The 25,946-nt window shown below is 40.9% G+C and overlaps 3 protein-coding genes across 4 annotated transcripts in view; 1 reads left to right on the top strand and 2 right to left on the bottom strand.

The window, feature by feature from the left end:
- pebp4 (phosphatidylethanolamine binding protein 4) overlaps positions 1-8,829 on the bottom strand; it is a 46,245-nt gene extending 37,416 nt beyond the window's left edge. For both annotated transcript variants that reach the window (XM_083672904.1, XM_083672905.1), the window contains exons 1-3: positions 8,759-8,829; positions 7,818-7,948; positions 7,554-7,686 (exon numbers count right to left, since the gene is read on the bottom strand). In XM_083672904.1, the coding sequence (XP_083529030.1) occupies positions 7,554-7,686; positions 7,818-7,948; positions 8,759-8,761 (267 nt within the window). In that variant the 5' untranslated portion in view covers positions 8,762-8,829. The remainder of the gene's footprint in view (positions 1-7,553; positions 7,687-7,817; positions 7,949-8,758) is intronic.
- A 99-nt stretch (positions 8,830-8,928) lies between these two features.
- rhobtb2a (Rho related BTB domain containing 2a) lies at positions 8,929-20,118 on the bottom strand. The gene is made up of 10 exons (XM_083673679.1): positions 19,914-20,118; positions 16,925-17,126; positions 16,526-16,629; positions 16,229-16,414; positions 14,990-15,930; positions 14,705-14,823; positions 14,444-14,594; positions 13,649-13,737; positions 13,383-13,488; positions 8,929-13,139 (listed from the first exon to the last, which is right to left on the bottom strand). The coding sequence occupies exons 1-10, from the start codon at positions 19,976-19,978 to the stop codon at positions 12,934-12,936; spliced, it is 2,169 nt and encodes a 722-aa protein (XP_083529805.1). The 5' UTR covers positions 19,979-20,118; the 3' UTR covers positions 8,929-12,933.
- Positions 20,119-21,745: 1,627 nt separating this feature from the next.
- Positions 21,746-25,567, top strand: ido1 (indoleamine 2,3-dioxygenase 1; the record flags this gene model as incomplete). Its single annotated transcript, XM_083673299.1, has 10 exons — positions 21,746-21,838; positions 22,786-22,881; positions 23,349-23,468; positions 23,847-23,965; positions 24,076-24,090; positions 24,307-24,406; positions 24,489-24,606; positions 24,708-24,759; positions 24,858-25,006; positions 25,173-25,567. The coding sequence occupies 10 exons, from the start codon at positions 21,746-21,748 to the stop codon at positions 25,565-25,567; spliced, it is 1,257 nt and encodes a 418-aa protein (XP_083529425.1).
- Positions 25,568-25,946: the final 379 nt, after the last annotated feature.

Raw genomic sequence — 25,946 nt, 5'->3', positions numbered from 1 at the left:
TGAAATGAGGACGGCATTATGGAGAGTTTAGCGTTAAGAGCAGCCCTGCAGCTGTTCTTAAAGAAGGTGAATCAGAGGATTGGGACAGAACTGTAACTAAACCCAGCGCTGGACTATGGATGAGCAGCACAATACCATTTGGGCAAAATACCACAGAGCCAAGCTTACTCGTGGGATGTTAACTTTATATCCTATGATTACTGCAACTTTATCATCACCCAGTCCAACAAAAATACATGCAAGAAAGACAATTACCTGGGTCCATAAAAAGAATTTCCACAAGTGGGTCATTTGATACGAAAATACATGTATGTAAAAACATTCATTATATTGCAGGTAGGTCTTGTATGAAGACTATAGTGTAGCAGATTAACCTGTGTTATGTCTAGTAACATTATTTTTCACCTGTTCAACTGAAAAAAGGAAGATAGGGGATGAGAGGAACTGTCTTTATTGCAAATACCACAGGAGGCAATTGCTTTTCTAAGAGATTATCCAACGCAGACAAGTTGTGAGACACACTAAATTTGAAAATGCATTCTTCAACACAATAAAGCTGACTGTATAGAGAGGTTATATAAGAAATATGACCAAAGGCAGCACCAGCAGAGAAGAGTTTAAATAAAACAAGCATGATCTGAAATGTCAGTGTGGGATTTCACAACACTGTTCAATGAAGAAGAGAAGAACAGAAGACCACAGCTACAGTATAACAGCTGAACCTGCGTGACATTTTGAATATATTTCAGGAGTCTAGCCTACACACTGACAGAATCATGTTGTACAGTACATCTCTCATTAACACAGCTGCTAATTACTTGGGCTGATAATTACCTGTGCCTGAGTTTGCTCCAGTGGTCTATGTTACAATGGAGCGCCTGCAAATGTTAGATGGGTTTCTGTGCCTTATATAAATAGAAATGTAATCTTGTACTGTACAGTATGTTTGTCCTAGCATCCACAGCAGCAAATGTATCTCTCTGTGCAGATTATGAATCTCTGTTTAAACAGATCTGAGAGTCAGTGTGTATGAACTTACAGGTTTCAATATTCCATTTAAATTATAGATATTCATAGAAGCAACAGTTTGCACACAGTAGGTCTTTCTATCCCCTTCTCTGCACTGTATGTATTTTCTGTTGGCTGTTTGTACATTGTTCCTCATAAGAACAGGGGACACAGGAACAGTCATTGGCCATTATTACACTTGCATAATGATACAATCTGTCCAACTCAATTGTATTTTACATATTTTACTCATACTGCAGCTACTGAGTAATACTCTTTAAATGCGTATCACTCTATAAAAAAAAGAGAGAGGGAAAGAGTGAAAGAACAAGAGACAGGGAGAAGAATATCTGCAACAGGGTAAACAAAGTAAGTGGGTGAGTGTGCGAGAGATTGAGAGAGAGAAAGAAATAGAGAAAGAGAAAGATGAAAAGTACAGAGGCATAGGGACAGTGGGGTATAGAGAGAGGTTGAGAGGTGTAAATGTGCTGGTTGGAGCATCACCACCGTGCACACACCTCATCTTACCTCAACCCAAATCAGGCTCCTGCTCACCAAGGGCCAACCTCACAGCCTGCATTAACCTGGCTTGGGCTCTGAGTAGGAGAGACTGTACAGCGCTGACATCTTACACAACATGTAAATCATTCCTCTTTGTGGAAACGCGGATTATGTGGCTTATTGCCTCTCTCCATTCAACTGAATATGCATAATCAATCCTGCGCTTCTAGTAACAGAGGTTGTAATTCTTCACTCTTCAGAGCCTGGCATGAATCATACATGTTGTGTAAGAATGGGCGACGACTGAATAAAGTGGGTCATGGGTCAGCTTAACATGGTTGTTATTATGACAAATGGAAACATTAGCTAGGGAAATAAACCCTGAATCTTGGCTAAAGGAGCTGGTGTAATCCTACCAGCTAGCAACACCCACCTGATGACATTGGATTTACAATTAGACAGACATCACATGTTTCATTTGCAGACCTTGGGTCTCGTTTTATGGAATCTAATGGTATGTGAAGTGCCTTCAGATGTCTAAATATACATCGACATGACTCTTTGCTGAATGAGGACGATCGCCTACAAAAAACGAAATCCCTGCCTTTGCGCTCTCACATCCCCAACAGGAAGACCTTTCAGGAATCCTGCATGGGTGGACGTGTAGGATTTCCTGGGAATGACAGGGTCTGTTGGAGAGGAACCCCACCCTCGCTTTCTCCACCATGCCAAGGCTGGGGAGAGTGGGCAGCGCTGAGACGGCAGCCTGCCGTGGGCACTGCCAGGCTTAATGCTGCCCTGTCGTCATCAGAGGCTTGCAGAACAGAACCCTGAGATTCACCAAAAAAAGAGGAGGGGGATCGTCGCATTTAAATCCTCTCCCAACGCCCCCACATGGTTTAGCAAAGCGTAAAAAATCATTCACACAGAGTAAGACAGAGAAAGAGAGAGAAAAAGATATTGAGAGAAATAGAGAGGAAACAGCTATTAGTAGTAAGCAAGCTCAAGAGATCATAGTGAGGCAGTTCTAATCGCAGTAATGGGTTAAGCCCTCATACCCTCCACCAGATGCAAGAAAGTATCCACTAAAACTACTCTTTGAAATCCCCCATGCCTAAGATTGTGCCCTGTGGTTCTGGTCCCTTCCCAAAAAACAACACAACTAACTCCAATTTCAGAATAACAACAAAGTCAAGAGAACTCCTGTGGCCAGTTTTGCTGAAATAGATTGTTTTCAAGGGGAAGGCTAATTAATCTTTGAGAGAAATGTATTGCAAGTCACTGAGAGGTTCACAACCACTAACAAGATAGGTGGTACAGGAGTTCTAAGTCCAAAAGTATTGGATGGTTGAAGACAGATAATGTTAGTCAGATACTGTGAGTTGATACACAATAGACTGTAGCCACATGAGCAACTTATTTCCAATAAATAGATGTCAGCGAACAACTGTATTTGGTGGTATGATTTGCCTTTGATTATCATCCACATACTGTAACACAATTAGATCATTGTTATTATTAAACCTTTATTTAGGCAATTAAGTCTTCAGAGGTGCACTGCTTACAAACATGAAACAGATCAAAAAAGTACATCCAGAATTCCAAACATACAATTCTATAATTACATATCAATTACGATTACATATCAATTACAATTCTATAATTACATATCAAGTCAATTTACACAATATAATCAATTAAAACATGTAAATTCCTTGGAGGACAGATCCTTTATCAAGGTCCTTAACTGACCAACTGACACAAGTGAATCTAATTTAAGTATGTTTTGAAGATTATTCCATGTACTCAGCACACAGAAACTAAAGGCCGATTTACCTAGCTCAGATGAAAAGCGTGGAATTTTAAAGGTTAGCCAAACTTGGGACCTGATTTGGTACTCTGAGAACTGCAAATGGAGAAGGGAAGTGAGATCAATTGGAAGTTTCTGTAAAAGAGCTTTATATACGTATAAAGAGGAGCCAATGCTGGGCCCTTCTACAAGACAGAGATGGCCATCCTACAGATTGATATAAGGTACAATGATGAGAGCAAAACTCATCACCAGTTACTGTATAAAACAATTATTTTAACGTGGTGGTGGCTGCATGCTTATCAATTATATCTCCAGTCAAGAACTGGTAAGAGCATTGCCTGAACAATTTTCTTCCTGTCCTTGATAGTAAAGCAGGACCTATTCCTGTACAGGAATTTAATTTTATGTTTTTTGGTTAGGGTATCTACATGCGTTTTAAAGAACAATTTGTTATCAGTACCGATTCTTAGATATGTATAGGGTGTCACTCTCTATATTTGAACACAATTCAGGGTATGGACATAGAGGTCTGTGGAATTTACATTTACAAGCCCTGGAGAATAGCATATATTTAGTCTTATCCGCATTCAGAATTAATTTTCGTCTGTGAGAAATTTCTGAATTAAGTCAAAGACAGTCCGCAGTCTTACATGAATAAACAATGGTGCCATACGAGCATACTGATGTAATTTATAGTTAGTTACAAGGGAACCAATATTGTTAATATAAATAGTGAAGAGCACCGGGCCTAAAATGGAAACTTGAGGTACTCCTTTAGTAATGTCTAAGAACTAGGATTGCAAACCATCAGCCACAATACATTAATCAGTTACAGTAAGTCGTTTTGGAATCAATTGCAAGTAGTTTAATCTAAGACAATAGAAGACAGCCTTTCCAATAATAGAGAGTGTTTAACGCTTTAGAAAGATCTATAAACAGGGCTGTAAAATGCTTCCTCATTATCAAGAGTATTAACAATGTCATTTATCATTAGAGATGCAGCAGAAGCCAGATTGACAATTATTCAAGACACAGTTTTAATTTAGAAATGTACGAAGTTGGACATTTACCAGAGTTTGTTGGATTTGGGCTAAACATGACAGCTTTGAAATTGGACGATAATTATTTAAGTCACTACTGCCTTCCATACCTTTGGGACCACAACAGTCTGAATTGACAAAGTAGAGATGGAGGCCAATGGCTCAACCACTAAGGGTGCTGCCTGTTTAAAAGATCAGTAAGTCTGCCGCTGTAGATTTTACATCTATATTTTGTCCTCCTTGGTGATAAAGGGTAGGAATGAGAACATGGAGGCACTGACTTCATCAATATCATCACCAGAAACACAAATATTTGAAAGTGAGATACATACGGTATCGATACAGTCATCTGTATCCCCAAACAATGTGGGTCCAATTACACCATTACATTTATCAAAGAGGTGGCCCGCTGAGACAAAATGTTTATTGAAAGCCTCTATAATGGCTCTTTTCTCAGTGACGGGATCAGCACGGGGGAAGGGAGTACAATACAATACACTGCAATGCAATACACTGCTCTTTATCATTGTGTGTGTGATGAAGCATGCTACATAATAATCAAATTATGAAAGCATTCTACAAAACACATTTAAGTATAAAATACCAGGAGTCCATTTGTGATTCTTATCACAGTATATCATCACATTTAATCACTGTTGTAATTAACACATCACAACAGTTACATGTAATATGTAACAGCACACAGGTCTTTAAATCTAAAGCCAACTGTAACAAATGCACATAGCTACAGTATCAACAAGCATTACAAATCCAACAAGCACCATGTCCTCATAATGTTATATAATGAATATTTCAAATCATAATAGATGCCTACTATATGGTGCTTTATGGTGCAATTACGATTTCAAAATGCATTGCAACAACATACGGCCTCTCTCCCTCTCCAAATGGGAAAGTAAGCTCAAGTCATGTGGTGAATCATTACTTTGAGGCTTGGACAAGGAAATCTGTTGTTTCTGTGGCCCTTTGCTTTTGTTTTTGGTAATAAAAACCTATTTGGAGGCGGGTTTTCTGGACTACTGCCCATTACAATTACTCAGCAGGCTTCAGTCTGGGTAATGAAGTGGGTGTCACAGTGGGTGGACCTGACAGTGAGTGACCACTGCTCCCTTGCTGAGCTACTGGGTGCAGTAGTGGGCACTAACAGCACTGCTGGCAGGACCACACAGTGACAGCAATCAGACTGGGGGAGCCCTACCGCAGTACGGACATATGTGTACAGTACACTACCTCCAAGAAACACTGCTGGAGCCTCAGCTAGTGTGTGTTTTTAAAAGTGTCAGGGAAAAGGGGAATTACATTTCAAAGCCCAGTAAATAAAGTTTGTATTGATTTGATCTAACATGTAATCTGTTTTGCTGTCTGCCACCGATTCTGGCAATAAAAGAGAATCATGTAAGACAGCAATATAGATAATACGACCATACATCAATTGGAGTTTAGACGACATAAGGGCAATAGATCATGTTCAAGCTAGACTGCTTAGCTCTGGAATTTATAAACTACCTCCTAAATTGAGGTGGCATTCAATTTTAGTTTTCAATTTAAAGATATGGGATTTTGTCTGGGTTGATTTTGCTTCATCCTGAGTTTCACCAGGAGTGCTAGGTTTTGAACTGCATCTCTCTCAAACTGAACTGCACTTGCTATTGGGCCCATTCCAACAGTAATACATTGCTCATAGGTGCATCTCTGCAGGCTTTCACACCTGTTCATTGCAAGAAATGATATGCAATGCATTTACTGCGTTACAGTAAATGCGACATACGTTGTTCATTTTCAAACTCAGTCTTCATCATTGGTGTTTTATGCATGCATTCTGTAATGTGCTTGTTATGTTGAGTTATGGTGAAATGGTAAATGGCTGTACAGTTAATATTCTAATCCGTCAATATATTAAATTCCATATACTTTAATTTCATTACTGTATCTTAGAAAGCTCTTAATTCAGTTAATTGTGTTAAAAAGTGATGTTCTAATATCAAATAGTATACAAATTAATTAAAATCTATGTAAATAAATTATTATTATTTATTTTTTTATTCTTCCTTTTTCTAGCATTGTGACTGCCAATGGCCCCTGGTCCTAGCATCGATTTATTTTTGTTATGATGACTGATGGATAGATGATTCACTTACTTAGACAAATGTATTTGTTGTAAGTCGCTTTGGATAAAGGCGTCTGCTAAATGACAAATGTAATTTAATGTAAAATGTAAAATAAATTTCATGTGTATTTTACAAGTTTGAATCAAATCTATAAAGGTACCACTACAAGATATGATGAATGCTGCTATAAATAATGTGAAAAGCTCTTAGAATAGCCAGTGTATTACACAAATTGATTGCACCTTTTATTCCACTGATTTTAATTTACAGTTATAAATGTTTATACAGTTATAAATTAGAATATTTTTCTACTTACTAATTATGTCAGTAAATGAAGTTCTTACAATAAAGATAAGCTTGTAAAGACAGTGGCCACTATTTCCTTTACGGTAAATTGCTTTCTGTCTATTGTAATTAGTGGAAACAAAAGACATGTCTTTTATGAGTTCAGTATAAATTTGCTAAAATGTTCTATTTAAACTTGAATAATCACTGATTTCTGAATGCCTATAATATAGCTTATATTAAACGATAGTTTTTACAATCCAGGTCCAACATTTAGGCTCATAATTGAGTATAAGAAACATTGGCATAATGTAAAAAGAAAATACAGAAAATAAATAGGATGCTTGCACCACCCTCTGGTAAACATCAGCTATAGCAGCACTAACAAAAGGAGGCAAGAACATAAGGCTTCAGAGATGGATCACAGATAACCCAGACTTAAAATGAGGGTAAGGTGAGGGCATGATACGAGAATAACCATTGAGATTTGTAGTATGGCTTCATGACTGATGAGTTCAATGAGAAAGCTGATTGTACACACCTAGAGGACAATAACATTTCTCCTTATGACTGCACTGACTGCAGTCCTTATATGTATTATATTTTGAGTAACTTGAATGGTCTACACTGCTCTCTAGTGTTTAAAATGAGAAACAGATATGATTGCATGCTGTTTTTGATTAGACAGACACACACACACACACACACACACACACACACACACACACACACACACACACACACACACACACACACACACACACACTTTCTTCTTACCTTATCAGCACTAGCAAGGCACATCTGTGGAGCAGTCCACTCTCTGCTGACCTTCTCTCTGAGTCGCTGATCCCGGGAAATGATGATGCACTTGTTGATGTCAAGTTCTGGATAAATCACTTCTAATCCCCCACTTAAAAAAACGAGTTACATAATTGTAAGCTCAAGTATCTTCTAAATGTTCATTATAATTGACATGGTATCTAAAGTTGACATGCATAAATTGTGAAATACATTCCATTCCACTGAAGGTACATGACTTACTGGCAGAAGGAAGCATCAACAGGACTCAGTGTTTGAGAGTCTCTTTCTGATACTCTTGCTGCGACCTGGTACAACTCAATAAAACAGGCAGCAATAGATAGTACCAAAACCTTCGGCCCCAGCAACACAGCCTGTAAGCAACAAGTGAGTGGAGAGGTTTGTGAAAACACTAACAATTCTGATCAATTGTAACCAGATATAGAGTCTTTATATCGAGTTCACGCAAATGTGGTCTTGCTCTGGGACTCGATCTGGGTCTCGGCACCGCATGTTCTGGTCTGAGTGTTGGCTCCTAGTCTATGACAAGACCATGATAGTCTCTCAATTGGGTCGAGATATGTCACTGAATACCATTTCTGTTAGCTGGATTATCCAATTGATAATCCATGGCATTTGCCACGGAATTGGTTAATCGATCTACATTTCTGTCAGAGTTGTGTTACCAGGTACGGGTAACTCAACACAGAAGTGTGTTTATTCATTAATGTATTCATTAATTGCTTTGGTCTTGAGGGCTCCTGTATGATCAATTTATGGTTGTAATGAATTATTAGCATTTACCCCGATATCAAACAGCCTTGTTGTACTGGAGGAGAGTGCGTTATACCCTTCGCTCGTGATGATAGTAGTAACCGCGTTTAGAGTTCATGTTACTTTACATATGTTGCTTTTCATATTCTGGTTACTTCACAAAGCAATAGCACCTGTATTCGCAAAGTCAGTATAAATCATATGTTAAGAGGTTGTGAGTCGTGAACAGCAGTCGCTTGTCACTTGACGGACTACCGCATAGTAAAAAAAAACTTTTGGTGAGGAGCCAACTACGAACAATTGCGGCAGCTTATCTAAACGAATTAACTCAGTATTTTCAACCAATAAGAGTCGTCAATAACATTTTAATGTCAACAAATCTAGATAGGCTACTCGAAATTATGTATTACCATGGAGAAGAGCGTGAAATAGTGTAGGCTATACTTGCACTTGTTAAGGATCCGTCGAGATCATTCAGGACGCGCGTCCTGGACTGCGCTGCGCAGTGACGTTTGGTTTTTGGACAAACTCCAATGTTGATCTCAAAAGCCATCAAGGAGACATCGAACGTGTGCAGGCTGCTACTTTATATTTATTTAATAAACACTATTTACACATTTCAAGAACACATGCTACAGAACGTACAGCTCCTAACAAATGATACAAACAGTTGTAACGTTTCAGATCACAAATAATATACCTGTTGACGAGGGAAAATGTCAGACCAGGCTTTTAAACACTGAGAAAACATTCAAGTTTTGAAACCAGACATTTCAGTAAAAGGCTTTCTTATAACTATGCAGTTGTGATTGTGCAGCAGGTTCTTGTCCTGGTGCTGCTACAAGCTCCCTTTGGTTTGTGCTTCTTTGCAGCGGTGATATAGCACCTAGACACAGGGAAAAGGGCCTCATACTTCTGAGTGATAACCTTTATTCAATTAATCTAGCTATATTTGCACTTTTAACACCTGATGTTGTCTACTCAACTAAGTAGGCCTTTATGAGCAGTGTACATGCCATATCAATCTAATAAAAGACTATCAGGCTACATAATGCAGTGTGAGTTTGTGGTTTCAAAGACCCTATTTCTTACTGCAAAGTGTAGAAAATCAGCTAGTATCTGTGCGGAAATATGTACAGCCTGTGCCACATTATAATAATAACAATGATAAAACAATCAGCCATAATCTATGCTTTTGATTCATAATCCATTTTTTAATGCCCATACCAAGCCATCCATTGTAATAATACTGTAATTTGTCTGAAGTGGAGGTCATGATCATGAAACAAATTAGAATTGGGATTCCCTGCATTAATTTGATGGGAGGTGTTGCTGACTCAAGGCTTGTCATACGCATGTTACAGTCAATCTTAAACTGATTTTAGGATGGTGAAAAGTCATTTACTTAATAAACATTCTGTTCACATCTTAAAAAACATGAAACCCGAGCAATGTTCAAAGTAACAAAAGCACACTCTTACGCTCTCAAGTGTACACAATAATTTCACACTCAGATACGAATGTACACTTATACACAAAGCCTACAGTACCTAGCATTGACACATCTTTTCACAAACTAATGACCACAGTAACAATATCTACATTCAATGTCACACACTATACATTAAGGCATGAGGTGTCTTCTTTGATGCAGTGCATCAGCAGAAGAGGGTTCTGTGAAAAAATAAATAAATTCAACTACAGCATGTACTGTAAATGTTGATTGTCACGTGGAATGGATCACTTTCAATGAAAAAAAAGCAAGGTTAAAAATGTTGAAGTGTGCATTCTATAATATAAAACATATTATTCATACAATATTTCAACATTGTACAGTAATCAATCGATGGAACATTTACCCTTCCAAAATCAACGGCAAATAAACAACTACAACACAACAAACCATGTTTTAGTCCAACTAATCCAAACAATATGAATTATTTCACAATTTGACAAAAGAAAACATTCACCACAGAATAAAGCCTACTCTGATGTTCTGTGCTGTGCAGGTTTATCAAATTGATAATGAGTTGGGAGGTATGCAAAATGATTTAACCTTTCATAAGATACATCTGTCAAACCAGCCTTTTTCCAATAGAAACAAATCAAATACAGTATAAAGTTACTGCCCTGTGCACTTGCATTGTCACAGATCATCTGTCTGATATTACATATTGTAATTTGATAAGCCTTGTACATGCAGTCTAGTTGTATTAAGTGAGAATTTAAGCAGCATTTCTGAATACATGTTTTATGTTACTATTACTAATTTTAATATGTTAATTTATACAGCATTTAAGTTTCAAGCTCCTCTTAGGGTTGCCAAAAATGTATAATTTACATGAAGGCAAACTTAACTTTAACCAATGTAATGCAAGCTTAAAGAAAGGTTTGTACAACCTGTCCTACAAAAGCAATGTTTACAAATAATTTTTCCCACAAGCAAATAATGTATTGGCTGGGAGGGCAAGTTTGCATTGTATCTAATATCTTCAATCATCTTTCATTCACAAGCTGTAGTGCCACTTCTTTTGATCTCACAGTGGTTTGCATGTACACCATTCTGTTCATGTAAATGGAGGTCAGCTAAAGCATTTAGAGAAATGTGAAATAATCCACAAAACAAAAAGCAGTAGCGTCACACTTCACATTAAGTTACCCAAATAGCACATAGCTACATAACATTTATAATTTGATAATGACATAACTACACAGTAACTACAGTTGTAATTAGCATGGAAATTAAACTAGCAGCATTCATACTGTGGGCCTACCTATAGAACCATTCAAGTGTTGTTACAGTACATGTTATCTATCTCCAGTCACAAATGCTGAATGGTAATATACTCTATCACCACCTGGTGCATGTTCGCTCATCCATCTTCGGTCAAATAACATCAGGGAGATGAACACATACTTAAATATCTCTTCAGTATATCCTGTGAGAACAGTGCAAAGCAGAAAAATACACTCCTAGGATTTCAACCTAACCTCCAATCAATATTTCTTGGAGTGCTTTTATAGTCCTTATCCTACAATCTCTCCAATCACATTCGGATTTGTTGCAGCATGTGTCAAACACCTTAGTGCCCTCAGTGCTCTCCGTAGGGATGCTGATCCAGGCACTGCTCTCATGCTGTCACCTCTTTTAAGAAGAGTCCACTAGCAGAGGTTGTGGAGGTATGATGAATGACAAGACCCAGGCATGAGACAGCCTTGTCTGAAACAACCAACGGCATGCAGTCATTGGGTATCCTTATCCTAAGTGATGGTACTCTACTGTATGAAGACCTATCACAGGCAAGTTCAGCATAAATGACAGACCCCAGCTTAGGACACCATCACAGAGGGGCACTACTGTACATGTTGTCTCCCCACGACCAATTGGATTCAAAATGCACCGAAACATTACATTACTATTCATGGGGGATGATAAAGCTCAAACTGATGGTGGCATTTGTCACAAAGCTGCTTGATTCAAGATATGTGGGAAAATGTATCAGACTCACTGTTCTGATCAAGTACAATTACAGATTTTCAGAATGAAACCTTGATAGTGCAAAGCCAGTCAACATTCTATTGTTGCAACACAAACTGTAGTGGTGGGCTTCTTTGTGTTCGCTGGCATCTCAAAATTAAATGCTGACGGATATTCCTCATAATTCAGGTTCCCTTGCGTTTTGTCAGAAGAAATTTAATGTGGCCATGTAAAAGAAAGCCCTTTAGTGACAAGTAGCCACACATTGCAAGAGCACATAACATGAATACTGGGGTGTATACAGACTCACATCAACATCAGCTGTGCAAGTTGTACACAAACATTCAAATATATAAGGACTGTACAAAAGAGGACAGGAGTCAAATTTCCTGCCGTTATCATTTAAGACTCTCTACTATACACACTGCCATCCAATAGGCAGAGGGGTTGTCCCACATAACATTAATCAATGGATCCTGGGAGACCAGATTATGCATTTTGCTGAATTTCTTGTTGAGGGGTGGTAATGATTATACTGTACATGTCCTGGTGGTTTGGTAAATATACAAACACTTAAGGGCAAAGTGTATATCACTGAGACTGGATTTCTGTGTTGGTTTGCTGGTCATTGGTCTTTGCTATTTGTCTGTTGCAGCTGATAAGCAGCACTTGGTTGTCAGTTCAAGTTAGTCAATGGTTATCATGAGCTAGGATGACTTTTTTGTACTACTGTACTAAGGAAAGGCCCTTCATATTAACCTTTCTCAGTTCTCCCCCTGGTGGCGTATGCTTGAATAACAGCACAATGAGCAGTCAACAAAGTTCAAGTCATTGATCTTTGAGGTTTGAGCTTCATGGTCTTTGTATTGAGGCAGGATATGCTAACACAAAAAGCACAAGAGCCTCATTTCATTTATCGCCACATTTAGCTGACCCTGCAAACCAAGGGGAGCACAGCTTGACTACAGATGCAAAACAGAAACTAGGGAAGGCGCGGGGGGGGGGGGGGGATTTGTGGCCATTTCTGGCAAACAGTGCTGATCCTCTATTTTTCACACTCATCCTAAAGATCCCCAGAGAGGGCCTGCCCTATACCCTGAGAAACAATCAGATGACAGCAGAGGAGCCAGAGGAGGGAGAATTTGAGGAGGGAGAGGAGGGAAGGTTCCAGAAGAGCCACTTGCGTTTACACTGCCGCCTCTGGTACAGGTAGTCTTCCTTATCCCGCTCCTTGCGTGCTCTCTGATAGTGGTCATCCTCCTTCAGGTACCACACTGGTGGCCAGCGGTGCTTCTCAAAGTATTCCTGGTTCTCTGCAAGAGACATGGCTGAATAGCTTTAGAAGGCAAAATTACTGACACAGGAGACAATAATAATCTTCTAATCTTCACCTTTCCACTAAAGCAAAGCATCTATAAAACAAATGTTTCTTAACTAAAAAGTCAAACTTTTGTGCAAATTAAGCATTCATGGGAGATTGGCCTGAAAGTTGGAGCTTCAGGCCATATCTCAAGTTAGCATAAAGCCCTGAACAAGGGGGCAACTTCTTGCTTTACCTGTGGATTTGGCCTTCATCTCTCTGGGAAACTTGCGGCACACACTGTTGTAATTGGTACAGATGTGGTGAAGGCACCAGCCAGTGAGCTGTTGGGCACAGTGGAACTGCCAGGGACAGGAGACATTATAGAAAATGACGATCATTTTTCAACAGCCAACTGATGATGAGATGCATTCATATTCACATGTTTGCACTTGTTAAATGCCACAGAACTATAAACACAAGACCCTTGTAATTGCGATTGAAAATAGAGCCCCATCTTACCTGAGCCATCTCCAGGTACACCAGCACATCTCCATCAATATCAGCCCCCATCATAGCAGCCTCCATCAGAACTGTTACTGTGTAGAGTTCTGAAACAACGCCACACATCGGCCACTTAAGGTTCATCATGTCTCCAAAAAACGACGGTATTTACTATGAATATTGCTTATTTTACCACCCAACTAAATTAAACAAAGTAATTCTAACAATAGAAACAGACCACACTCTGAGCATACATTAATATAGACACTGCTAGAGGAGTGTTTGGTAATTATATGAAGTTGCTCTTGTCTGTGTTGTGACGGTGTAACTACACTAATAACAACATTGTACACTACATTGTACACTAATAACAACATACTGTAGTAATTACAAAGCATTTACTAAATAAATATTAAAAATGTTACTATAGGAATGACAGTGTTACTACACAGGTACAAGAGCAACAGTATAACACCAACTCCTGCAGAATCGGCCCTGCGATAGTCACATCATTCCCCTGTCCTCAGTCATCACCAACCTGGGTGTGAAATTCGACCCTGCTTTTATTTAATTTGTATTATTTATTTTTTATTTTTTTTACAATTTTTCTATTGAATCTTTTATTGTACTGTATGCACTTTGATATTATTCTTGTAGAATGAAAAGCGCTTTATAAATGTAATCAATTGTTATTATTACTATGTTGCTAAGTGTTTTCATAATGCCACTGGGAGCGTGTCTGCAGTGTGAGAGCAGTAATGTACACTTTTGCCTGTGTGTGCCACACTTGTCTGTGTTTTTTATTGGAGTTACCTGTAAGTGCAACCAGGTGTGGGAGGCAAAGGCGGTTAGCAAGAACAATGAGCTCCATGGCATCCAGGTCAGACCGTGAACAAAAGCGCCCAGTATACAGGTACTCTAGCACAGCCCTCATACAGCTGCGAGTAGTGTTGGGAAACAGCACCTAAAAACAACAGACATGCCCAGACATAATTTCCCACCTACTATTTTTACAGTAGTACATTTACCCTCACACATACAAGTTGTTAGGACCAGTGATGTGGGTTTATGTACCTCTTTGGTGCAGCTCTCCACAAAGGGCCCCCCAAACATAGCTGCCATCCAGTCACAGCTGGAGATGAGCAGGGGCTTATGGGCCATGATCGTTCCATCATCCAGCTTGAACACAACATCTGGAACACAAATAGGCATGATAATGCTCTATCTTCTCCTTCTTCTTCTATTTCTATCTTGTCTTGTCAAGATTGACCTTGTTTTTTTAATGGCATGTTCCGCCCTACATCTCTGTATCCCAGAAGAGAGACTCTTAGACACAGAGACGAAATGATATGCTCTCACCAGAGAAGGTGCCTTTGGCCAGACACTCTTTGACCCTGTTGGTGCGCCGTACATGGAAGGCTTTGGTGATTTCCTGGTTCATGAAGGCTTCATTGTTGAGGATGTTAGCCACCATCATACGCAGGTCAAAGACCTCCAGCAACTCAGCAATGTGTGCGATGTGCATCAGCTCCTTCTCATGCTCGTCCAGCTGACCTGTGTACAGGTAGCGCAGCACGGCACGGAATGGCCCAAGTTGCATGGAAGGGTCCATGTGCACAACGGTCATAGGCCTGGGGCTGTAGGTCACTGGGTCATCAACCAGCTCCTCCTGGATGCTGACAAAGGCCCTGCTCCAGGTGGACAGAAGTCTGCCCCGGCGCCCACCCTCTGAGTCTCTCAAGGTGCCGTCGCTGGTGCAGGCCCGCAGGTTGGCCCTGTCGCCATCATCACTGCTCTCACACACGTCGAAGCTGGCAGCACGCATCAGCAGCTCCCGGCCAGAAAGAGGGGCGCGGGGGGGCCTCTCAGCATCCTCAGGTCGCGCATCCAAGATGAAGAGGTCATAGAACTTGGAAGAGGAAGTGGCCAAGTAGATCTTGTGGGCGAAGATTTTCTGCCGCTCCTGTAGGACCAGGATGACGTCGGCACACAGGGGGTCCTCCAGAAGACGTCCAGGATGCTCCTCAGTGGTGGTCGGGGGAGGAGGCACGGTGATTATGGGTGGGGGGGGCTTGGGGGGCAGGAAGGGGGCCTGGAGGAGGGGCCGCTGAACGTTGCGCAGGTGGGACTTCCAAAACTGCAGGTGACGTCGTGAGATTAGGGCGGCCCGGATGGCATTATCAAAGACGTCTTTCACTCCAAACTGCGCCACCACACTGGTCTCATAATATGGCACTCCCAGCTCCTTGGCCACCTCACGGCCTCTCTCAGGAGGCAGGATCTCATTGGATTTAATGGGTCTGAAAGATATGAACGTAAATTAGAGGCTAAAAAGATAGTGAACAAAAGAAAACAATGTCCATTGACTTGATGGTGTTACAAATTAAACAAGCTAAAAATAATTTGAGCTTTTGACATGAAGTATTTCATTTTATACTGGCGTATTGGGAGATAAACTTCAATTTCTATAACAATTAATCTTTCTAAGGGTAAAGGCCTACAGTATCAACTATGATTTTACAGATGTGTGAAACACTAAAGATACAAATGTAAAATAAAATAATAAAACACTGTGTAGAACCAGTAGCGGTGCTGCACCTTGCTAAGGGCCGTCGTGCCCTGTTCACTGCCTCCAGGTCAGCATAGCGCAGGTCCAGCTGGCAGCCCACCAGGATGACAGGAGCCCGTGGGCAGAAGTGCTTGATCTCAGGGTACCACATGGTCTTCACATGGTACAGAGAGTTGGGGTTGGCAATGGAGAAACACAGCACCACCACATCTGACCTGCATTGAGGAGAGGGGTGACCAGAGGGGCAGAGAGGTGAGGATATGTTCAGTTTAGTCTGCACTAGACCCATGACTAGCATGAGTAACATGGAGCTCAGCTGATCTTACCTGCCGTACGCAAAACGCCGGTCCTTGTGATGGTCTCCAAAAGTGTCCCAGAGGCGCAAGGACACACTGACGTCATCCACCACATCCCTGGAGCGCTCCAGAACCTGACCAGAGAGAGACACACACCCAGCAAATGCATGGATATTTACCCAGCAACTGCTGTGTTTGAAATCAACACCAGACCACCATCTTATACTAAACCTAGGGTAAATAGTGAGTACAAGTGCAGTATGGTTTTAGGCAGAAATAACAACAGTATACTATAGAACTTTAAATCAAAGATTTCTCACTAAAAACCAAAACGTTAATTTCAAACACAACAGCAGCACACTTTTTCAGCAATCTGCAATCAGCATTCTCTAAATGTACAGACAATATAGAAAGGTTTTCACCACTCACCTCCTGGCAAACTCTATACTGATCTATGGCCCAGACAGTGGGCACATGTGTGGCGAGCAATTGGTACTGAGTGAGTGTGGCATTGCAGGCCCGGGCACAGATAAGGCGGGTCTTCCCAACAGCATTGTCCCCAACCACCACACACTTGATAGTCTCAACGTTTGGCCTCTCATAGTCCATGTCAGAATCCATCAACTGGGACCTGTCATAGTGTACAGAAGCAGAGCTTGAAACAGTGGCAAATAATTAATCAATGAGGATCAAATATCATAGAGTTATCAAGAATAAGGATGAAAACATATATTAGCCATCTTATTGGTATAGGCAGATAATGGTTAAAAATTATGATATCGGTATGGGGAAGATCTGCAGATATTTCAGTGTTAAATCTGAGGAAAAGTAGTCTGTCATTAAAGTTGCACACGCAAGCATTAGCCCATAGCTGTTGAGAATGTCCGGAAAAATAACTGCAAATCGGTTGCTTCCAACAAATGTTATGCCCCATTCGGAAACTTTACATATATATTTGTTTAAATGCCATATCGGCATCAGTATCTATATTAGCCAATATGGTCAGGGTAATATCAGATATCATTATCAGCCAAGAGTGTTTTTTTTATATTGTTGCATCCCTTATCATCACTACAACCCCATGACCTCATAACTGAACTCTTCACCTCAGCAATACAGCATGAGCGATCACTGCTGCAATTACAATACTGCCCTTTGACTCTCCTTTATCTGCATTGCTCATACTGTCTGCAGTGCTATCAATGGTCAGTCATGTGACTGCCTTCCAAATGTGGCTGCCTGTGCCAATTCAGAAAGTCCATGACCTTCCATGCTCTTCTTAAAAAGATTTAAAGGGAAAGCAGACACCCTGGGGCATTTAGAGTTGTGTAAGTGAAGTAGGATGTCTTCCTGAAATGTAGGACAGACTCAACAAACTCAATTTCTTCAGCATGTGGGCTATTAGGCTGGATCCACATCCGATCATTTTGTGTTTTTTTGAGTTTTCAACTGAGATAGATACAGAAGAACATAATAGGACAATGCATAACCTTATAAGCCAACACATCCTCCTTCCTGTCATAAAAATCTCACCCTGAACCACCATGGAAATCTAGCATCAACATCAAGCTACTGTCAAGGTAACACAATAGGCCTACACTAATAGCCTACAGAACATAGTCTAAATCATAGAGCACAACTAAGCAACCAAAGCAATAATTCAACCAGGTCTACGTAGGTCTATGCTAACGGTAAATACCATAGTCTGACAATGTAAAATAACATGGTGTCATTTTTCAGACTATTTTTGATGACTTTACATTGTCACTTATTGCAAGCATTTTTTTTATCCCTTGCAGTATCCAATGTTCAAGAGTTCCTTAGCAATATCTGACCATAGATAAGTCAAGATCCGATCAAATTATGATGTAGAATATCCACAAGTAATGCCGCTATAATTAAATAAAATGGAGGGAATAGAGTAGGTAAACACGGGCTACTTTCCTCACCTCTCGTCTTGAAAATGGTGGTTGATTTCGTTATCAGTCTCTGGTTTCCAAGGGAACAGGATTTGCTTCTGTGTCATACAGTGTCTTGCCACACACAGAGTGACAGATATTAAAGCCTAGTAGGCTATTAAAAGGTAGCCAAAATAGATTTCTACAGAGTAGTTTAGGAGCAGGGGATTCCAACAATAATGCGTCCAGAATGTAGCCAACCGAAGCAGGACTGCCATCAAGCTTCCTATTGAATGTCCTGATACATCTAGACACTAACCAAATCTAAATGAAGCATGCGCTGTCCTTGAATAGCACCAATTGAAGGTTTGTTCCACCTGTTACTTCGGTAGGAACAGCGCTACAGTAGCTTTAGTCCATTCATGAAAGTAGGCCTATAGACTACTCCCAGCGAATCTCTGTGATCAAAGAGCGCAGTGTGAGTACATCTCTAGACACAATGTAATAATCATTTACAAAGCAGCGCGGGACGCTGACATCCCTGTCATTGGTGTTCGGCAAATGTCTAGTGTGTTATGTTTGGTCTTTTGTGGGTTTCAAGAGAGCTCCTTTCACAATGCAGTAAGTGGCCCATTGCTGCAGTCATAATGCCAAAATACACGCCCATCTACCTGTATTCAAATAATAGCATTTGCAGTATGCCTACTGTATTCTATTCATGTTACCGACGTTAAGATGACGAGGGGGAAAGCTTTAACATAACTGCACAGCACAGCTTTGTGTCATAGCCGACTCAAATGTACTATTGCTGATAATAGCCAATTCAGTATTGAAACTGTTAGACAAATTCATTGCGAAAATAAGCAAGCTGTAGGATATGTGCTTATCGCTGGTCTAATATGTATTTGCATCAGATTCACTGCGTTTAATAATCCCGTCATCAGCAAGATCTTACGGAAGTACATTCATTGCAGACTTCAGTGTTGCCGCGACCGGGGTGATGCCATTTCTATGGGTGATGCAACCAATATCAGCCTTCTGTGTACAGTCTCAGGCTACGCCTATCATACAGAAGCAGATAGCATACAACACTGAAAGCTCAAGTTTCATAATGTTTAAGTAATATGCTACAATAAGCAACATCCTCATAATAATAGGACTTGACATAATTGATTGAGATGCGAACTCTGGGTTGATTCGGAAGTTTGATATGATTTTGTCTCGTCATTCTAGAGAGGATAGGCTAAAATAAATCCTCCATGTAGCATCAGCGTCAGTAACTGCATGTGTGCAGGTAGGCTTATATTTCAGAGCTCTAAGCTAATAATATTCATCCTTTAAGAGCGTTTTTCACCAAGCCGAGCCACGCTGGTCATTTGTAGTTACTGCATTGCATGTTATGTAACATCCAGCAGAGGTTCCTTGATATGGCATTATGTGAACATTGAAGTGCCTCTCAAAATGCTCGATTTTAACGCATATCACACTGTGTATTTGCCCAAAATGTAGTTTATCCTTACCACAGCATAAGGACGTGATGCATCGGATTGACCGATGGTTGAGACCGAAAAGAAGACGACTCCATCGGATAAGGCTTGCACCTGACGGGAGCCTGGGTTGAACTTCATCTTCGCAGCAAGGTTAACGGGACTTAAATATGTAGACAGTCAGCCGAATAAGTCACCAGTTTAGTCCTCTTGATAAAAAGAATGAACTAATCACTGTCATTCATCTATGTCCGAGGACATAGTCTCTCAGTCGGTCCACATACAGCCGGTCCACATACAGCCCAGGCCACGCAGCGCCTTCTGTAAGAACCACCTCCAGTTACCTACGTAGCTTATAAAGGCACGCGCACCAACAAAAAACCCATTCATACAAAACACCCGTTCCACTCTGAATCTCCTGAAATCCCATTCCAAACATACTTAGCAGCTGTAACATATTTCACAACAGAGACTTCAATACTAGTTATGAAAAGATGCCCCTGAGAAGATGAAAGTCCAAACTCTTAAAGGCATGTGCCTGCAGGGAAATGAACAGCACAAACATGAGTGAGAACATTTGAGTACAACCTAACAGTTTCAAGCTGCCATAACTGCCATCATGGTCCAATGGTCAACCAATAGGTTCCTGGAATTTGAATGAGATTTAGAAATTCCTTTTAACCTTCCTGGTTTCTGCCTACCTGTCCTGTCTGCACTGCCTGCCCTGCCTACCAGCCCTGCCTGCCCTGTCTACCCTGCCTGTCTACCCTGCCTGCCTGCCTGCCCTGCTACCCTACCCTGCTTGCCATTCCACCCTGCTACTCTGTTTTCCCCTATTCCCTCATTAAAACCCGATTCTTTTATATATGTGTCCTGACTCTGTCCTGCGCTTGGGTTCCTGAGCTCTGAGCGTAACACCACCATCATAAGCTTTCCTTGACAATTAATTTAAGCACCTTACCTATTGTATTTGTGAGTTGGCATTCAGCAACTTACTTTTTTCTTTAAAAAAAATGAAATGTTTTGGTATATTTTAACTTTGTTTAGAGAACAGGAGGATCAAATTACATTTGACCTTTACAGTTGAGAGTTTCAGTGGGCTAGAGCAGTATTACGCCACAGGCCTTTTTAAATTGGATTAAGATAGGATCAATTTGACAACATTCTTTATGATCTGAAATGATTTGCCAAGTGATGTGATGACAGTAATGGCTTTGTTCTAATTCTTCATTAATAAATTGTCAATATGCTAGAACACCCCCAAAAATGTACTCCTATTATGACCATCTTTCAGTCTCATCAGAGTTTCATCAGCTCAAAACTGATGAACAGTAACCCTTTTAGGAAGGTTTGATTAGACTTCTATAGTACATTGGTGTTGATGTTTTTGGTTACACATTGATCTGAAATTACAAGACACCCATCCGAAGACAAACACATATTTGTATTCATTGGGTAAAAGGCAACGGTTAGTACATACCATAGGTAATTACAGAGAATTGGTAGTCCATCTAGGCACAAGTTGTCCATACAGTGTGTTGTAAAGGAGGTTGAATGAGTCATGTGATCAAACCCTTGCAATGTGTTGTCCATTCCACTAGATGAGGCTGCTGCATTGCTGTTACATTGCTGCTACATCTGTCCTCTTCTCACTCTTAATGCAATGAGACCTGGGATTGTGCAATAATAGTGGCTAAAGGTAAAATAAAAAGTTATGAAAGCACAGTTTTGTTGACAATGATTTACAAGTGAACTCTGCGCTGGGGTCCACACAGTTTGGAGTCTGTACCCGCAGCCACTCTCAGACCAGATCATTAAAACTGTCTGACAATCACTGAACACAAAGGGCTCCTCTTTCAGCCTCCATGGCCACTATAGTCACAGACTCACAGCAGCCTTTCTCTCTGGACCGCTACCATGTCTCTGAGGAGTTTGGCTTCATACTCCCTGCACCCCTGGTACGTATTAAGTCCTTATCTCATGGGTTACTCATTGCATTTGCAATCAGTGTCAATAAAGATAAATGATATACCATCAATATGGCAGTAAGGTCTCTAATCTCCAGTATTTTAGTCAAAAGTATTTATACATTTTGCTATGTAGTTTAGGCATATTTGATGTATCTAAAGTAATGTAAAGTTGTCATGGTTTACTTGGTTCAGTCAGGACACTTACGTCGGTTTAATCATTGTTTAATGAAAATGGTAATACATTTAAGTTTGGCGTAATTGGATGGCTCCGCTCTGCATAGTAGGGAGGTTAAATACAGAGTGACCGAGCGGGTTGAGCCTGAGGCAGTGGGTGGGATGACCAACAGTATTACTCTCATAGCCAGTAGTGTCACACTGTTTAACCATGGTGGACCTTGTCCCTGAACATGTGAAGATGCTTTGTATACATGTTAATCAGCTGTCCGTTACCATTCAACTTAAAGTGTCCCACCTGAACTAATGCAGGCTTTATTTATGCGCTGTGACAGCACTTTTCCTTGTATGAGGAAACAAGGTTTTGCCAGAGAATTGTGTTTCTACAGTTAAATCGTACAGACAGTTTACAAGAGGAAGAGTAAGTACAAAGAGTACAGTGCTCATGGTATGGACTCCAGACAAGGTTGATACATGCAACATTGGCATCATTTATGTTTGCTCTGTAAGTGACATTTATCCGTTAACCTTGATGAAGAGTTACTGTATTGATGTCATGATGAAATTACATGAATTGAGAAAGATTATTACATTGCATTTGATACTTTTCAAAATTACTCTTCATTTGAAACTCAAACATACCTATTTTCCTGTGCCTATCCTGAAAAGGCAAACCAGTACAGAGCACCCTTTGATTAAATAAAAGTGTTTTGTGAGGGACCATGTAACATGTACTGAAGCCATGACTCCATACCCTAAAGACAGAGCTGTCAAAATACTACCAGCCCTGGATGGACATTGCCCAGCATATCACAGATCTCATCTACTCTCACATGCTACGCTCCCGCATTCTTAAGGTACTGTGGAAATGTCCATACTGTCAAACAGTGAGAAGTTGAGTGAGGGGCCCTCACAGTGGGGCTGAGTGAGGGGCCCTCCGCTGCCCTCTCCAGGAGAAGTGATGAGATTGTATGGGGGTATTGTTACACTTTAGGTTGTTGTGAGAAAGCAGACAGTAGATAACTTATACAGTTTGTTAGAAATGATCTTAATAGGAAGCTTTTGGTGACAGTAAATGATGATCCTGCTGATGAACCTTGTGACAGATGATTTGACATAAGATAATTCTGAATCGATCATATTGATAATTCATTTCATACCTTACAGTAAATACATGGCCTGATTGAAATGTTCAAATGAACACACTTTGTGTGGGAAGTGTAAGGAGCATAATTGTGAGCCTATTCTATATTATGAGTTGCATACATAATATGGTGTCATCTGAGTCTGCCATCGAGGCTCAGTTCTTCATTTCCTTTCCCAGATGCCCTTGCTGAACACCCAGTTCCTGAAGAGCCACAGAGAGCTCCGTCTGGCCCACTTGGCCTTGAGTGTGATGACCATGGGCTATGTGTGGCAAGAGGGGGAGAATGACACAGTCAAGGTCTCTCTACACCTGTGCAGATTTATGAATGTTGAGTGTGCAGACAGACACAGTAGTTATTTTACCTTTGTTCTTGAAAACATGCTTACATGCTTTGTACAGTATCTCTCAATCAATGCAGGGAAATGTTTTTGTTTTAAAAAAACAAAACATTTTTACAGTACTTCAAAGGTCAAAATATCAAGCCACTTTGGCACCTTCATGTTATCGGAGGCCAAATTGACGATAGCTGGAGCAAAAAGCTAATGTAGGCCTACAGTGATTATCTTTATACATGTAGTAACTGATTAACCTCAGTCATCACATATCACATTATGCCCTGCTGATATCATTAGGAAAATAGCAAGTCCCTTGATACAAACTCTAATCTCTCATCAGATGCTGCCTTGTAATCTGGCCATTCCATACTGGGAGGTGTCTCAGCGTCTGGGACTTCCTCCCATCCTCACCCATGCAGACGCAGTGCTAGCTAACTGGAGGAAGAGGGATCCAGAAGGGTGAGAGGGGCACACAAGAGTAATCAGGGCTGGCTATTCTGTTATACATTTAAAAAAAAAAAAATCTGTCATGTTTGTTTTTCATGTTCACCTCCTCATCTGACCATCAGACCATTTGACATGGAGTAAGTATCTTCAATGTCAACAAAAATGGACTCCAGCTAAGCTGTCTGTGTGGGAATTTCATAGATTAAACACATTCCAGTAGTCCAATAGCTCTTTGAGACAGTTGACATCCTATTTATGCACTCTGGAAATCTCCAGAAATGTTTTTAGGCTTTGACTAATTTCCAGTTGTCATCATAACTGTGGTAACAGTGTTGTTTGAATTACTCTCCAAGGAACTTGGAACTTCTTGTCACACTTCCTGGTGGAGACAGCGTGCACGGGTTCTTCATGGTCACCCTGCTAGTTGAGCTGGCTGCAGCTCCGGGGATTAAGGTGAAGGAAGGTCTTTTGAGAAGCAAAAGTAATAGTGTAGGCTTAATGATGCCTTGAAGTTACAGAGAAACACATGTTTCAGAGTATTCCTTTGGTGATCAATGGGGTCCAGCATGGTGATGTTGTGACGGTGACCAGAGCACTAGAGGACATCAGCCAGGCCATGCAAGGCATGACAGACGCACTCAAACTGATGCACGGTACTGGCTTAACCATATAATACTGTAAGTCTCACTGCACTGATGTTCAGTCCTGTTCATCTGCATCTGCATCTCATAAAATACATGTCTTTGTGTTCCAGACTATGTGGAGCCATCAGTATTTTATGGCATCATGAGGATCTATCTGTCTGGGTGGGTATTGAACACCTTCTAGAAAACGCAAATGGTGACATGTATTCAGACTGTTTTCACAGACTGTATATGAGTGTGTAAATGTGTGTTTGGGTCAGATGGAGAGACAACCCCTCCATGCCAGAGGGGTTGGTATATGAGGGGGTCCAGGCAGAGCCTATGGAATATTCTGGTGGGAGTGCTGCCCAGAGCAGTCTGCTGCACTGCTTTGATGAGCTGCTGGGAGTCACACATGAGGCCAAGAGTGGTAAGAAAAGCAGACAGGTCAGTGTAGGAGCCATATAAGAAAAATAGTACCTTTCTAGAATGTCCTAAATGTGATGCAGTCAGAAATGTGTTAAATTGGTATTACAGAGTTACAAAAAATAGTAATTAGAGTGTTATTAGAGGGGTAATGTGAATTACCTGCACAGGTGCCTTTCTGACTCGTATGAGGAGCTACATGCCCCCTGCCCACAAGCGTCTGATCCAGGACATCTCTCTGCGGCCCTCTCTCCGAGGCTTTGTCCTGGAGCAGGCCAATGAGCCCCTGTCCCAAGCCTTCCAGTGCTGCGTGACCAAGCTGTTGGCCCTGCGCAGCTACCACATCAACGTAGTCAGCCGCTATATCACTGTGCCCGCTGCCCGCGCACGCCAGCTCCGCAGCCAAGGCCAGAGCTCAGAGCCGGAGACTGTCAGCCGCGCCCCAACAGCGCTGGAGGAGAGGGGCACAGGCGGCTCTGGCATCATGAGCTTCCTAAAGACTGTGAGGAACCGCACACGCGACGTCTCCCTGTCTCTGAACAGGGAGACGTCGCGTGACACGTGAAACGTGACCTTTTCAGAGAAACACAACTTAGCTGACCTATTACACACAGATGCACTGTATCATCTAAAACCACCATTAGAGACATTTTCTACCTATGTTTAATAAAGGAACAAAATAACTGGGAGGTTTTTGCATGACTTGGAGCACTATCCAGCATTGCTGTCTAGGTAAAACCACAGTATTATTGACATGCTCTGTATGAAAGATGCCACTCTCTCAGTCCAAACCATAATTCAAACCATCAGGGTTAGTTTCCATTAAATGTAACCACTAATCTCTTCATTTAATCTGAAGTAGAATGCAAAAAAAAATTATTGGATAACTTTTAAAAACCAACTGTGCTCACACCACATTCCTGGATGACATTTGGCCACAGTCA

The sequence above is a fragment of the Argentina silus genome, assembly GCF_951799395.1.
Source record: "Argentina silus genome assembly, chromosome: 7".
Lineage (NCBI taxonomy): Eukaryota > Metazoa > Chordata > Actinopteri > Argentiniformes > Argentinidae > Argentina > Argentina silus.
Note: the sequence above shows the minus strand (reverse complement) of the source record. Positions and strands in the feature narration are given on the sequence as shown.

Coding starts and splice junctions, on each gene's coding strand:
- rhobtb2a (XM_083673679.1), bottom strand. CDS start 19,978: ATGGAGTCGTCTTCTTTTCGGTCTCAACCATCGGTCAATCCGATGCAT. Junction 13,489..13,648: donor TGTACCTGGAGATGGCTCAG/GTAAGATGGGGC, acceptor TGTCCCTGGCAG/TTCCACTGTGCCCAACAGCT. Junction 13,140..13,382: donor GATGAAGGCCAAATCCACAG/GTAAAGCAAGAA, acceptor TGTCTCTTGCAG/AGAACCAGGAATACTTTGAG.